We start from the raw sequence: 12,666 nt of genomic DNA, 5'->3' as shown, positions 1-12,666 counted from the left end.
GGCTTCGCCCTTGCCGCTAGCGGCTTATTTTTATCACGAATGACCTCATTGCTGACAAAAATAAATGACCTCAGAACTTCAACTTACGAATAAAGCTTGTTTTAGTCGTTATTGAGAAGTTAAACTTTTCAGCAAAGCAAGGACTAGAAGACTTACATAAGTCAAATCCAATCTCTTGACCATCATGAAGTGCTTTATATAACTGCATAACACTGAACTCAGAGTCTTTGTCAAATTTTCCTTGCGGAACCATTAAACCTTTATCTTCATCATAGAAACACTGAACAGAGTCAGGAAACATTTCATTAGCGGTTAAAGCAATAACATCTTGCTTCACACCTTTCATTCTGCAGTGAAATGCAACTTCATTTAAATCGTTAGTGAGTAAGTCTATGTAGGTCTTCTTTCCACAGAAAATACTTTTATAAGCTAAACTTTGTTTATCTTTTGTGATTTCTGCAAAGTCGCTATGAAATTGACCAAGGTTTTTCCTATAAGTTCGCGACCATATCTCTTCTTAAATTCCTGAGCTAAACGCGGATGTCTTCATTGAAAATATGCATGCTGTCCGTATCCTGATAGGCTATATACAAGCCCATGTCCTCAGCAGTACAGAATACTTCATTCATAATACGTTTTGACATTGATAGAATATTTACACCAAGTGGGCAAAAGTTAAAGTGTCTGCAAATGCTTTTCGTTAGCTTGAAAATAGTTTTATCTGAACCATCCAAACCTTCGAACTTCACTATATGGTTGTAATTTCTTATAGCATATCTTATAGCATCTTTGTCATCTACTATGGTTATTTTTGACTCAATAGGAGATAAAATGGTTTTGCCATAAATGCTGTTCAGAATGAGTTTTATAATTTCTTGTAATGGGTTTTCTTCTTTCTTATACTTTAACCTTAACTCAAACAATTTCTTAACTTCATCTCTTATTCTCAAATCTCTGTTTCCATCGTAATAGTATCCTTGCAACACTTCACATTTGACACCTTGATATTTTATAAGGTCCTGTAATGTTATATGGTCAACATACATTAAACAGCAAGTGTTTGAACTTCTGGGAACGTTAAGTTCTGGATTTAGTTCAGGGTCACAAACTATTAAAGGAAAGTGTCTATGTATTCCAATCTCTGTTATCTTAATGAGAACAAAGAAGCCAGACATAAACTTTTCACCAATGGGTTCCTTTTGGTCGTCATCGAATAAATGTCTCATGAGATACTCTGTGCTTAACATCTCATCCTTCAATACTTTTGGAATTCCTTCTAAAGTATACAATCTTGCTATAGCGATGGATATAATGAAACAGCGTCGAAGTCAGCAATGAGTTTCTTTTTGCTCTTTTGTTTCATGTTATCTGACAACATATCTTCCACCTTGAATGCATCTCGAAATAAATTCTCTTGGTTTATTTGAGAGGTCATAAAGATTTCCATTCGGGAAGTATACTCTGTTCTCAAACAATTTGTTAGCAATAGAACAAATACTAACGTAGTCATAAACGTTTAAATCAAACTCTTTCAATAAGTCATTGCGGAACTTTACAAAACCTTCTCTTAAAATTCTTACATCTTGTTTGCAGTAAAACGTGCTATATTTTTCTAAGTCGAAGTGGTTCTCATCTATTCTGCAACCTTTGATGGAATATATGTTCTTCATGAATGTATCTGCATCCTTGACAAACTTACATGCTTCAGAAATGACACCAGTTCTGTTGTCATTTGCTAACAAAGTACTGCTGTAGTAGTTGTATGGAAATACTTCTTTCGGTCCTGTTTGTAAGTTAAACATAGCAGGAAATAGTTTAAGTTTCTTATTTATAACACTGTAAGAGTCTTTTATAATAATTGCCCGTCCTTTATATAAACCAGTTATTTGCATTGTTCGTGAACCTTTAATGATGGGAGTTCCTTTCACTTCTGTCATGTGTCTTAAGATAAAGTTTATGTCATAGCTGAGGTTATGGAAATATATTAAACTCTTGTCAGGAAGTCGTTCCAAAAATTCTGTTGCACAGTTCTGACCCCAAATGCTTTCACTAACTGAACCATCTTCACTGTCATAACATATGTTAAACGCTTTATGAAAGCCGTCTGTGCTACACTCAAAGTCAGCAAAGAAAACGTGCTCAGGAATGAACTTACATTTAGCTTTATTTACTTCTTTTGACTCGGCTTTCTTCTTCAGTTGTACACAATACTTTGGAGCATATGTCAAATCTTTAAATGGTGCAAGGTTCTGTTTATATAAGTCAGTCGTATATGTGAAAAGTTCTCCATAAGAAATAGATTCGAAATATTTGCACTCCCACAATGTTTTCATAACATCCCATAGCGGTGTAGTTCTATCCATGCGAACAATGTATTTACCATCTCTCATTGTATATATTTTCATCTGTTTTTCAATGTTCATTCCACCACACTCCTTCAAGATTTCTATATAGTTGCGAATGAAGTATGTTGTCATTGGTAATCTTTCGTTTAGCATGTAGTGGTCTTCAACAAGAAGTAAGTCAATAGTTCGAACAGTTTCACATTCTTTTGGTATATATCTCTTTATTTCATTATGTCTTGAGTCATTGAAATAACCAATGGTAACATTAAATGCTATACTTGTTGCGTCAGAAATTTCTTGTACTTTACTTTGAGGAAAGTCTCTAACACGAATGACTTCTCTCATGTGGTCAATAGTTTCTTCATTTACTCCAGCCTGAATGCAAGCATAAACGAAACAATTGTCTTCTGTCATAAGTGTTGCAGTTCTTTTGTTCAGTTCATTGAAGATTTGGTAGCGTTCAAGATTTATAGGTAATGTGCAAAGATACTTCCAGAACTGACCGCTTCTCTTCTTATAAAACTTCTTTTCACCATTATCTTTCCAAAAGCTTTCTATAAGTGCTGGGTTTCCTGTTTGCTTAAGAGCTTCCAAAATGGCTTTCTGGTCATTTGTCAGTGTGCTTTCATCTCTATATGGTCTCTTTTTTGGTTTGCCTTTCTTTACATCTGACATCGTTAAGCCTTCATATTCTGTTAAATCATACATCTTTATTTCGGTAAGATTCTTTATGTTTGTCAAGAAGAAGTCATAGTGCATTTCAACAATACCTGCGGCATTTGCTTCTATCTCTGATATAAAGTTCTCCTTCAAGAGCTGATGTAGTAATGTTCCAATATTATTGAGGTTTAACGTAGAACATTCATACTTTCCACCAAGTTTATAACATACCATCCATCTCTGTTGTGAGTTTATTTTAATTTTCTCTAAGAGTCTCATGAAAACCTTACCGAAATGTTTATGTAAATATTCTCTGTTTGGTTCATCTAAAGCTTCGATGTTAAAGTCAATGAGTCTATTACCTGTCTTCACATTCCTCTTCCTATTCTCTTCATCTTTCTTTAACCATCTCTCACCTTCTTTTGGTTTGTCGTCAATGGAACGAATGACATCATTAGTTTTGCGAACTTGTTCTATAGCACTTTTAAACATCTCTCTTCTCTGTTGTTTCAGTGTGTCGTCTCTTCTTCTTGTTTCACCAACGTTTGCATTTGTTATGTCAAACATTTCTCTTCTTACTTCATGAGGTACTGAACGTCTATGATATAAGTCAATAGCAACGTCATTTAAAGGAAAAGTTCTTGCATGGACTTCGTCCTCGCCGCGTTGCGGCTTTATGAACTCATGAATTCTATCATAAGTTATTTCACCATTGTAGTCATTGAGGATGTCAGCGAGTGCTTTTTTGTTTGTCGCGTAATGTGTTGCTACTTCTATGTTAGCTTCTGTAAGAAGTTGTTTTATTTCCGAGTGTTCTAACTTAGACAACTTCCGATACATCTTTAGTAGGAAATAAAAAATATTTTTTTTTAAAAAAATTAGATTACATTTTTTAAGTTATTTTTCAAAATAATTTAATATTTTTATTTTAATGAAACACATGCAAGATTGCAAGTTCTTTTCATACAATGCTCTCGCTACTGCCATCAAGAATGAGTTCAATGGTGCTTCAAACGTTAATGTTATCTTTAACAAGAAGTTTGTGAAAGAATCTAAGTTTGGTCAGTATGTCAGACCATTAGCTATTGTCATTGACCGCAAACGTTATACTTCACAAGAGTTAGCAGTAGTTTTGAAACAAAAGGGTTTCTTCATGAATGTCAAAGATACACACTATACTGTTATAAAGAACTCTAACATTGACTTCTTCAGTATTGCTATGAATCTTTCCGAACAGAAAGAATATAAGAAGGGTGAAACAAATGTGAAATATTATCCTTCATCTCTGAAGACAATAACGAACAAAGATGTTATACAGAAATTCTTACCAAAGGTTGAAGAAGCTTCTATTGACATTGACGAAGGAAGTGAAATGGTTGAAGAAATTGACCCTGAAGCTATTTAAGCAAAAATATATTTTTGGTTAGTCTTCATATCGATATTTTACAACAATTCCCCAATGTATAAACTTTTCATACGCTTTTTCATAAGCTTTATATACCTTCAGAAATTTTGCATAATCTTTTACATGTTGTTCGTTCTCTTCTTCTGTCATGAGTTCCGAATATTCTAAATTCATGTTCTTTCATATGAGATAAAATTTTATAAAAAAATAAAATTAGCTTAGATTTTTTTATTCTTCCTCTTTGAAGTTATCGAAATATTCTGTTATTTTTTCCTTCAGTAATGGTAAGTCTTCTTTGAATGTAAGTATTGTGCAACCTTTGATGTCATAGTGTGTTTGAGGAAGAGTACTTTTGACAATTTCCTTTATTTGCTCATTCGGTGTCATTGAAATCGGTAAGTTTTCACGATAGAACCAGTTTCTGTCAGATTTATATATTTTAGCTAAGTCATAAAAGCTCTTGTTGTTTTTCTGACTAAATGCAACATAACCATATCTTTATCTTCTTCTTTCTCCATCTCTTCAGCGTAAATCATATACTTATAGCTTTTTTCCTTTCCTTTTGGTACTGAACGTGGTATTCTTTTCTGTATGCTTTTGTCTTTGGATTCAATGACTTCATCTTTTGCTTGAAGTTTCTTTTCCATCTCTCCACGTTCTGCTTTATATAGTTCATCTAACATCATGAAAATATAACAAGCAGAACGAGGTGAAGCCCACATTGCTACAGCATTTACTAAAAGTCTATGAACATAATAACCTTTCAAACCAGGTGCCAAATTCTTGCGATTTTCGAATGGAATCTCTTCTCTCGGTTTTCCGAGGGAAGCAATCATATGAGGAAATTCTTCTAAAAGTTCTTTTGTCTGTTGGTTTTCAAACCAATGATATGCTTGCTTTGTAGAACGAAGAGCATTCATTATACTTTGCATTTGGTACATGTCATCTTTGACCGAACGAATGAGGCGAAGTTGTTTGTTATATTGTATGTATTCGTATTCTTCATTTATGGCTTCATGAACGATAGCAGTTGTTGTGTTCTCTAATGTTGACATTACTGTCTTTACATACAAAATAAAAAAATAAATAAAAATAAAACTAACTTTATTTTCTGACTTTCACAAAAGACCAAAAATAAACGCTTTACATGTATTTTTCAGCAACTTCGTCAAATAATTTTATAGCTTTATCTATCTCATCTACTTCAAACGTTTCTTTACCTTTCATGGGAGCACCATACATTTTCTCAAACTTTTCAAGTAGTTCTGTTTCTGCAGCTCTCATATCATTAACGAACACAACCTTGACTCTATTGACTGTACTGTCATATCTTTGAGTTATATTATATGTTCTTCCTATCTTATATCTCTTTGTATTGAAGTCCTTCGGTTTCTGAACGATGTAAAGTAAGCCTTCACTGCAACGTTCCGTATCGAATGAACCATAAGTTATGAAGTTATATCCAACAACTGGGTCAATCCATAACAAAACTATTGGTATAAGACTTTTGTCAATGAGATATGCTGTAGTTCCATAGAATCTTACTGATATCATAAGCTCAGGATTTCTTGTCAAAATTTTCTGAGTTGAAGCATTTCTAACCCAATGGTTTGTTTTCTTTTCAGATGGAGATATAATGTCTGACAAAGAATATTTGTTGTATTTCTTTGAGTATCTTACGTTTAAATCACCTATTCTAACCACTTTGGTGTCATTGTCTATCTTTCTAACTGTTTCAAACTCAATGTTTGTCATTACTGTCTTTACATACAAAATAAAAATTTTTCTTAGAAAAAAATTAGCGTTATTTTTTTATCTTAAGGAAAATTCATGATTTTTGTTACTGAATTCAATAAAAATATATTTTAGGTGAAGAGGTGAGATTTCACTTGTTTTCTCACCTAATTTTTCACCCCAGTTATTTTATAAGCGTTTTACATGGTAAACGTTATTTTTTAAATTTTGTGAAAACTCAACGGTTTGACACATGCCCTAAAAATTATTTTACTCAGATTTTTGTTGCTGAATTCAATAAAAATATATTTTAGGTGAAGAGGTGAGATTTCACCTGTTTTCTCTCACCTAATTTTTCACCCAGTTATTTTATAAGCGTTTTACATGAATTGTACGATGTATATTTGAAATTCTAAACAATTTCGTAGCTTCTATTTCTTCTGTCAGTATGTCAAAAGTTTTAACAATGCCGAAAGTTTCTTTATACTTCTTCTTGACATCAGATAATAGGAAATCGTCAGCTGTTGGATAGTTTTTGTTCAGAAATGCTAACATGTCCATTTTATCTTCTGCTGGTTTCTCTACTTCTTTCTTTAAGTCAGCATAGTCGTTTCGCATACGTTCTATCTCTTTGACGGAGTAGTTATATTTCCTTATTGCTGCTTTACATTTTGAACATTGCGGATTCATTTTTGCGTTATACATTGAAATTTGACCTGCTAGAACAACTAAGGCGTCAATGGTTTTCTTTAACTCAAAAGTTGTTGGTTTTATTTGTCCATTCCATATTTTACATCTTTTATCTTTATCTCTTATCTGCCATACACATTCAGCAACTAATGAAACAAAGTTGTCGTATGTCTTAAACTCCCCAGATTTATATATGTCAGAGATGTTCTTATATACCATGTCGCAATCTTTGTCCATAACTTTATGGTTGCAATGATATCCTAGAAACTCATAGTTTACTTTACGTATGAACTTCTTTATTTCTACTGAGTCAGTTGGTTTCACTTCTATTTCATCGAATTCATGAATAGTGAGCTTTTTTGTTGGATTTCAGGCAATTTGGGTAAATGGTCAATAATGTCCTGCATGTCATAAAGATACTGTTCATTTGTTTCATCTTTCGCACTACAGTCGAAATTACTTGTTAAAAGTTCTTGCTTAATTCTTTGTATTTCTGTCTCAAAAGTATATGAAGAAGGAATGAAGCTTTTCATCTCTACTAACATAGATGTAGGATTCATGACTAAAGAGTTTGGTGCTGTAGTTGTTTGAATTGTTGTAGAACCTATTGTTGAAATCATATCTTTACATACAAGATAAAAAAATAAATAAAAATAAAACTAACTTTATTTTTTCTATCTTAAGGAAATTCATGAAAATTCACGAGACCCAAAGGGTCTGAGCCGCTAAGTGGTGAGGGTGAGAAAACAGGTGAAAAAACAGGTGAAAAAACAGGTGAGAAAACAGGTGAAAAAACAGGTGAAATCTCATCTCTTCAACTAAAATATATTTTTGTCTGATTTACATCCAACGAAAAAGTTTAGAAGAATTTTCTTATTCTTTCTGGTAAATGCTTTGTCTGATTTACATCTAATGAAAAAGTTTAGAAGAATTTTCTTATTCTTTCTGGCATATTTTTGTCTTTCCAGTACTCCCGCTCTAATGGTCCCAGATGTGTTGGCTTCGACTCTCTCAAGTTCTTAGATGGTATAACATCTTCAACGCCTCCTTCATATCTTACTTTATAAGTGTCATCGTTTGTGTTATAGCCAAGTATTTCAATAACCACTCCTCGCTTTGCTTCGTCAATGGTTTCAGCAAGTTTGCCATTACTACTTTCGACTAATTTATGACGAGGGTAAAACGCTATGGAGTCGTCAGCAGCTTTTATAAGATATCCATTACCTTGCGTAGAGTCTACGATATAATAATTTCGACTTAACCTTAAACGTTTCTTTGTCAATGGTTTGTCGTCAAGAACTACACGAACTTTTGTACCAGGAATGAGGGTAAATTGTGTTGAATTTCTGATATTTTGTGTTTGGCTTCGTTTCTTTTGTATATACTTTTCTTCTTGTTGTTGTGTCATTGAATTTGGTGTATGTCCTGTTGTAGAATGTGTTGAGGAATTATATACTTCGAGAAAATGCTTCATTGTTTCTTCGGTAAAGTCTCGCTCTTGGTTTAAATCTCTGAGCGTTCTTATGAAGCGGTTTATGATGCCGAGTATGTTATGGTTATGGTCTTCAGTAGTGTAGTGAGTTATGTTATGCTTAATGAGAAATTCTGTGATTTCGTTGCTGAGGTATGCTGAATCCTGGTCTGATGTTAAAGTACTTGGGTTATGTTCTGCTACAAACTTTTGTAAAACTCTTAACACTTCACGAGTTCCTTTGTTCCTCATTGGATATGCATATGCTTTACGAGTGTTAACATTTATGAAGATGAGGAATGGTTTATGTCCTCCTTTTCTGCTTTGAATGAGAGTGTCAAATTGGTATGCGTCAGGAGTGTTGGAGTAAATTGGTAAAAAGTAGTCGTAAGGGTTTATTTTTGTTTGATGTACAACATTTTTGTTAAAGAACCTTTTCACTTCAGCTCTGTTAGTAAATCCCGAACTCTTTGCAGCTTCATTGAATTTCTTAAAAGACCTCCATGGATGTTGTTCGAATACTTCTTTCAAGCTCATTTATGTAAAGTTAAAGAGTTTAACCAACTCGTATCCAAGCGTGCATTGTTATATAAGGAGGCATATAATCTTTTCCATTACCTGCTGGGTCTGTAATACCAGCTACAACATGTGTATGATTTCCTGCAGTTCCACAGAAAATACCTGTGCTAACATCTTTGGGGTCATCTGAGATATCATATCTGTTCATTCCCTGTCTATTCGAACCCGCTGCAAGATTTATATAACCTCTTTTTGTTATTGAATGTGAATGGTTTCCTTCCACAGATGTTCTTCCACTGAACCTATGCATATGTGAAGGAAGGTTTTCAATACCTATTTTCTTTGAACCTCCCATCTTCATTGACTGCGTATTAGTGTAGAATGGAAAACTGTCAACTATTTCATACCATCTACCACCAAATAAAGTGTTTGGATTTATTGGATTCATAGACGTATAAACAGCTCCTATAGGATATATTAAATCATATATGCTCATAACTCTATAAACATATTCTAAAGAACTCATGTCATTAAATACCATTTGGAATGTATCTCCCGGATGAAATGTTGCATTTGTTCCACTTTTATAATGTAATGTTAGTTCAATAGAATTATCCAAGAAAAATTCAAAAGTATCTGGTTGAAGACCTCTAACAAATTCAAATGGAGTTGCTGGTTCACCATTTATAATTTCTGTTGTAAATGTCATTGTATCTGGTTTCGAAAATTTCTTTGTTATTTCTGCATCCACATAAGTTTTGTCTGCTTTCTTATCTAACATTGCTGGTAGTTCATGTGCTTCAAAGTTTCTGGCATGACCTTCAATATTCCTGCAACTGTTATCTAAATTGTTTAGTGTATCTTTTACGCTTGTACTTGGATTCTCTAAAGGTGCACTTGAACCAAGGTCAAAGTTCAGTATTATGTCATCAGCTCTAACAGTAGTGAAGGATTCATGTGTATGGTTTTTGTCTGCTTTGTTGTCTAAAGAAGTTTGAAGTTCATTTATATCGGAGATATTGTGTTTATGAGATTTCAAAACTTTGTTCGTTGCGTCAAGTTCATTTTTGTCAGCTTTACTTTTAATAGCATCTTCAAAAGTTATTTTTGCCTTAACTCTTAACATAAATCTTGGTTCAACTAATACACCGTTAACAAAGAAGTATGAAGCATAAATTTCAGCGTTATAACCAAATGTTTGTGGTGCTATACCTGTGTCATACTGTACAGTACAGTGTATGTCATAACCTTTAGCACGAATGAATTTATATCTTCTTTCATTAACATTTTTCGTCTTCACTTCTTCATCCTGTGTTAAATATCCATGATAGTCCGTTATAATCTGTTCATCTGAACTTATATAATGAACATGGTTCTTGTCCGCTTTACTATTTAATGTAGCTTGAAGTTCATTTATATCGGAGATATTGTGTTTATGAGATTTCAAAACTTTGTTCATTGCGTCAAGTTCATTTTTGTCCGCTTTACTATTTAATGTAGCTTGAAGTTCATTTATATCGGAGATATTGTGTTTATGTTCTTTATCTGCTTTTTCGGCTAATTTCTCTTCTATCTCATTTATTTCAAGTTCATGCCTACCACCACCTCCCGAAGAAGTATTTTTCTTCAGCTCTTGAAGAACGTCCACTTCGCCATCTTTGGTGTCAATAATGAGACTTTGAGTTAAAACCTTTCCTGTCTTAATGGATGTTTGTAAAACTTCTTCTTCACCGTGTTCGGGTCATGGTCGTCATCATATCTTGTGAAATCAGAGATGTTGTCATACATTAAGCATATCTGTCTCAAAAGTTCTGCTATTTGAAACTGGAACGAAAGATATACAGAACTTTCATCATCTCCTAAAGTCAAGTCTGCTTTCTTAAGTATTTCTTGAATGTATGCAATGAGAACAGAGTACCTTGGAAAATATTCGAACAATATTTCATTAGCTGTTGGTTTTGGTGGTTCTTCTGGAGTTTCTGTTGTTTCAGTTCCTTCTGTAGGTTCTGTTGGAGTTTCTGCATCTCTTGACTTCAATGCTCTTGCTCTCAAAGACCTAAATGTTAGAGCACCAGGTTTTACAAAGACTTATAAATGCTTTAATAGTTCCTGGTAAGTTATTGTTAGCATTAAGTAAGTTCCTTATGCTTCCATCATGTACGTCCATAGCACTATGTAAAAAATCTATACTTTTCTTGTAGTCAGCAATAGACTGACTGTGATTTTTTAAAGATTTGTCAATACCTTTAAGCCAATCTTCATGCATGTCTGATACTGAGCCAAGAATATCATTTGCTTCCTTTAGTGTATTTTGTGCTTCTCGTAAAGTATCCAATCCCGTACGTGCATTGTTTGCTATACGTCTTACAGTATTATTGACTCCTTGTTTCTTGCATCCAACCAGATAAAGTTTTAATAGTATCAGAACCATTGAAATGAAGTTCAAGCATTTTTAACGTCATCTAAAGCTTTCTTCACCAAGTACTGCCATATCTTTCCGATTTGGTATTGAAGAACTCCATATGAAGCAGCTGTTAAACCAGTATTTATAAGTCCCATATCCATGATTTAGCAGTTTTTCCATCCTTTCCATCCTTTCCATCCAAACCGTTTTCGCCTTGAGGTCCTTGTATTCCTTGTATTCCTTGAGGTCCAGTGTCACCCTTCTCTCCTTTCAGTTCATCTTTATGTTCGTTATAATATTCTAATGTCATAAGGTGTACATCATTACTGCTACCAGCAACGCCGAGAATTTGTTTCTCATTCATGACTAAATTCTTTAGGCATTTAATGTTGTCGTCAAATCGAAAGCTCTTTAACAATTCAATGAGAACATTCAGTACTTTCACTAATGAGCATCTACTGTTGAATTTATATATTGCACCGTTCCATCATTTATGATGGGAACCTTGCTTGTTGTAATGAATGGGTCATAAGTGTTAAAAAGTATCGAAATCAATGACTTTTTTAGTTTTTCCATCGTCAATGACTAAATCATTGCCTTCAATGGTTAAAGTTGAGTTTTCGTTTACTAGTTCATGTGCTCTTCTTGCTTCATTTGTTTCATACGCATATGCAGCAATAGTCATATTTAATGAGAATAAAATGTTGTTCTATTTGCAAAGTACAGACCCAAACGAATACGGGACAGTAAAGCTACAAACAAACTTAGGTCTTCAGAATGAAGCGCTTGCTTTCAGAGTTGTTGACTTTAATCTATTGCTTCATTCGTTATAACTGACGAAACAGATTTCATGGAGCTTGAAATAGATGGAAGAAGCATGAAATAAGATTTCACAATAATGTAGAATATAAGATGGAAACATTAGCTGAGTGTTAAATGCTCTCATAAATACTACAATAAACAAGGATAACGGAGAAAACTTAATGAATGTTAAACTTATTGCAGGAGTTTTGAAGTTCAGTTATGCGAAGGAGTTTAAGATAACACGAATGAGTCATAGAGTTCAATTGCTTCTGGGAGCATACCATATGACATTTCCTTTGAAAAGTGTTGACAAAACGATTGAGATGAAATCCGTTCCATACGTATGTTATGGCAATTGTTTGTACGTTGAGTCTAAAATAGCTAATGTCACAGGTATTTCAGGAGTTAATAGTAAAGGTTCAGTAGAATATAAGTCTTTCTGTTATGAAGTAAATTCAATGTTCATTCCAAACGTTCCTGTCATAGTAACTCATTTAGGTAAATGGGTTCGCATTAGTCCTCATAATTTGAAAGACATGCAATTCAGACTAGTTGACTTTCAAGGCGAGCCCGTAGTACTGAAGGCACCAGTGCGAATGACTGTTGAAGTTGACTTTTTTAGAAAATATTAAAT

General features: G+C 33.6%; 6 protein-coding genes and 5 pseudogenes across 11 annotated transcripts, besides 1 other annotated feature; 1 reads left to right on the top strand and 10 right to left on the bottom strand.

The window, feature by feature from the left end:
* Positions 1-12,666: part of a mobile genetic element that runs on past both edges of the window.
* TVAGG3_0692730 (organellar and viral DNA polymerase type B) lies at positions 71-301 on the bottom strand (the record flags this gene model as incomplete). The annotated part of the gene is made up of 1 exon (XM_051243099.1): positions 71-301. One exon carries the CDS (start codon positions 299-301, stop codon positions 71-73), a length of 231 nt encoding a protein of 76 aa, XP_051089686.1.
* TVAGG3_0692720 lies at positions 326-1,378 on the bottom strand (annotated as a pseudogene). Its single transcript has one exon. A coding segment is annotated over exon 1 (1,053 nt).
* On the bottom strand, positions 1,870-2,961 carry TVAGG3_0692710 (annotated as a pseudogene). Its single transcript has one exon. A coding segment is annotated over exon 1 (1,092 nt).
* On the bottom strand, positions 3,012-3,845 carry TVAGG3_0692700 (organellar and viral DNA polymerase type B; the record flags this gene model as incomplete). Its single annotated transcript, XM_051243098.1, has 1 exon — positions 3,012-3,845. A coding segment is annotated over one exon (834 nt), but the record flags the coding sequence as incomplete, so codon positions are not given.
* On the top strand, positions 3,937-4,410 carry TVAGG3_0692690 (uncharacterized protein; the record flags this gene model as incomplete). The annotated part of the gene is made up of 1 exon (XM_051243097.1): positions 3,937-4,410. One exon carries the CDS (start codon positions 3,937-3,939, stop codon positions 4,408-4,410), a length of 474 nt encoding a protein of 157 aa, XP_051089684.1.
* TVAGG3_0692680 lies at positions 4,639-5,465 on the bottom strand (annotated as a pseudogene). Its single transcript has one exon. A coding segment is annotated over exon 1 (827 nt).
* On the bottom strand, positions 5,554-5,964 carry TVAGG3_0692670 (organellar and viral DNA polymerase type B; the record flags this gene model as incomplete). Its single annotated transcript, XM_051243096.1, has 1 exon — positions 5,554-5,964. The coding sequence occupies one exon, from the start codon at positions 5,962-5,964 to the stop codon at positions 5,554-5,556; it is 411 nt and encodes a 136-aa protein (XP_051089683.1).
* Positions 6,514-7,454, bottom strand: TVAGG3_0692660 (annotated as a pseudogene). Its single transcript has one exon. A coding segment is annotated over exon 1 (941 nt).
* Positions 7,757-8,205, bottom strand: TVAGG3_0692650 (annotated as a pseudogene). The gene has a single exon. A coding segment is annotated over exon 1 (449 nt).
* On the bottom strand, positions 8,220-8,842 carry TVAGG3_0692640 (integrase core domain containing protein family; the record flags this gene model as incomplete). Its single annotated transcript, XM_051243095.1, has 1 exon — positions 8,220-8,842. A coding segment is annotated over one exon (623 nt), but the record flags the coding sequence as incomplete, so codon positions are not given.
* TVAGG3_0692630 (keratin-associated protein family) lies at positions 9,108-9,950 on the bottom strand (the record flags this gene model as incomplete). Its single annotated transcript, XM_051243094.1, has 1 exon — positions 9,108-9,950. A coding segment is annotated over one exon (843 nt), but the record flags the coding sequence as incomplete, so codon positions are not given.

Source organism: Trichomonas vaginalis, chromosome III, assembly GCF_026262505.1.
Source record: "Trichomonas vaginalis G3 chromosome III, whole genome shotgun sequence".
In the NCBI taxonomy this organism is placed as follows: Eukaryota; Parabasalia; order Trichomonadida; family Trichomonadidae; genus Trichomonas; species Trichomonas vaginalis.
Note: the sequence above shows the minus strand (reverse complement) of the source record. Positions and strands in the feature narration are given on the sequence as shown.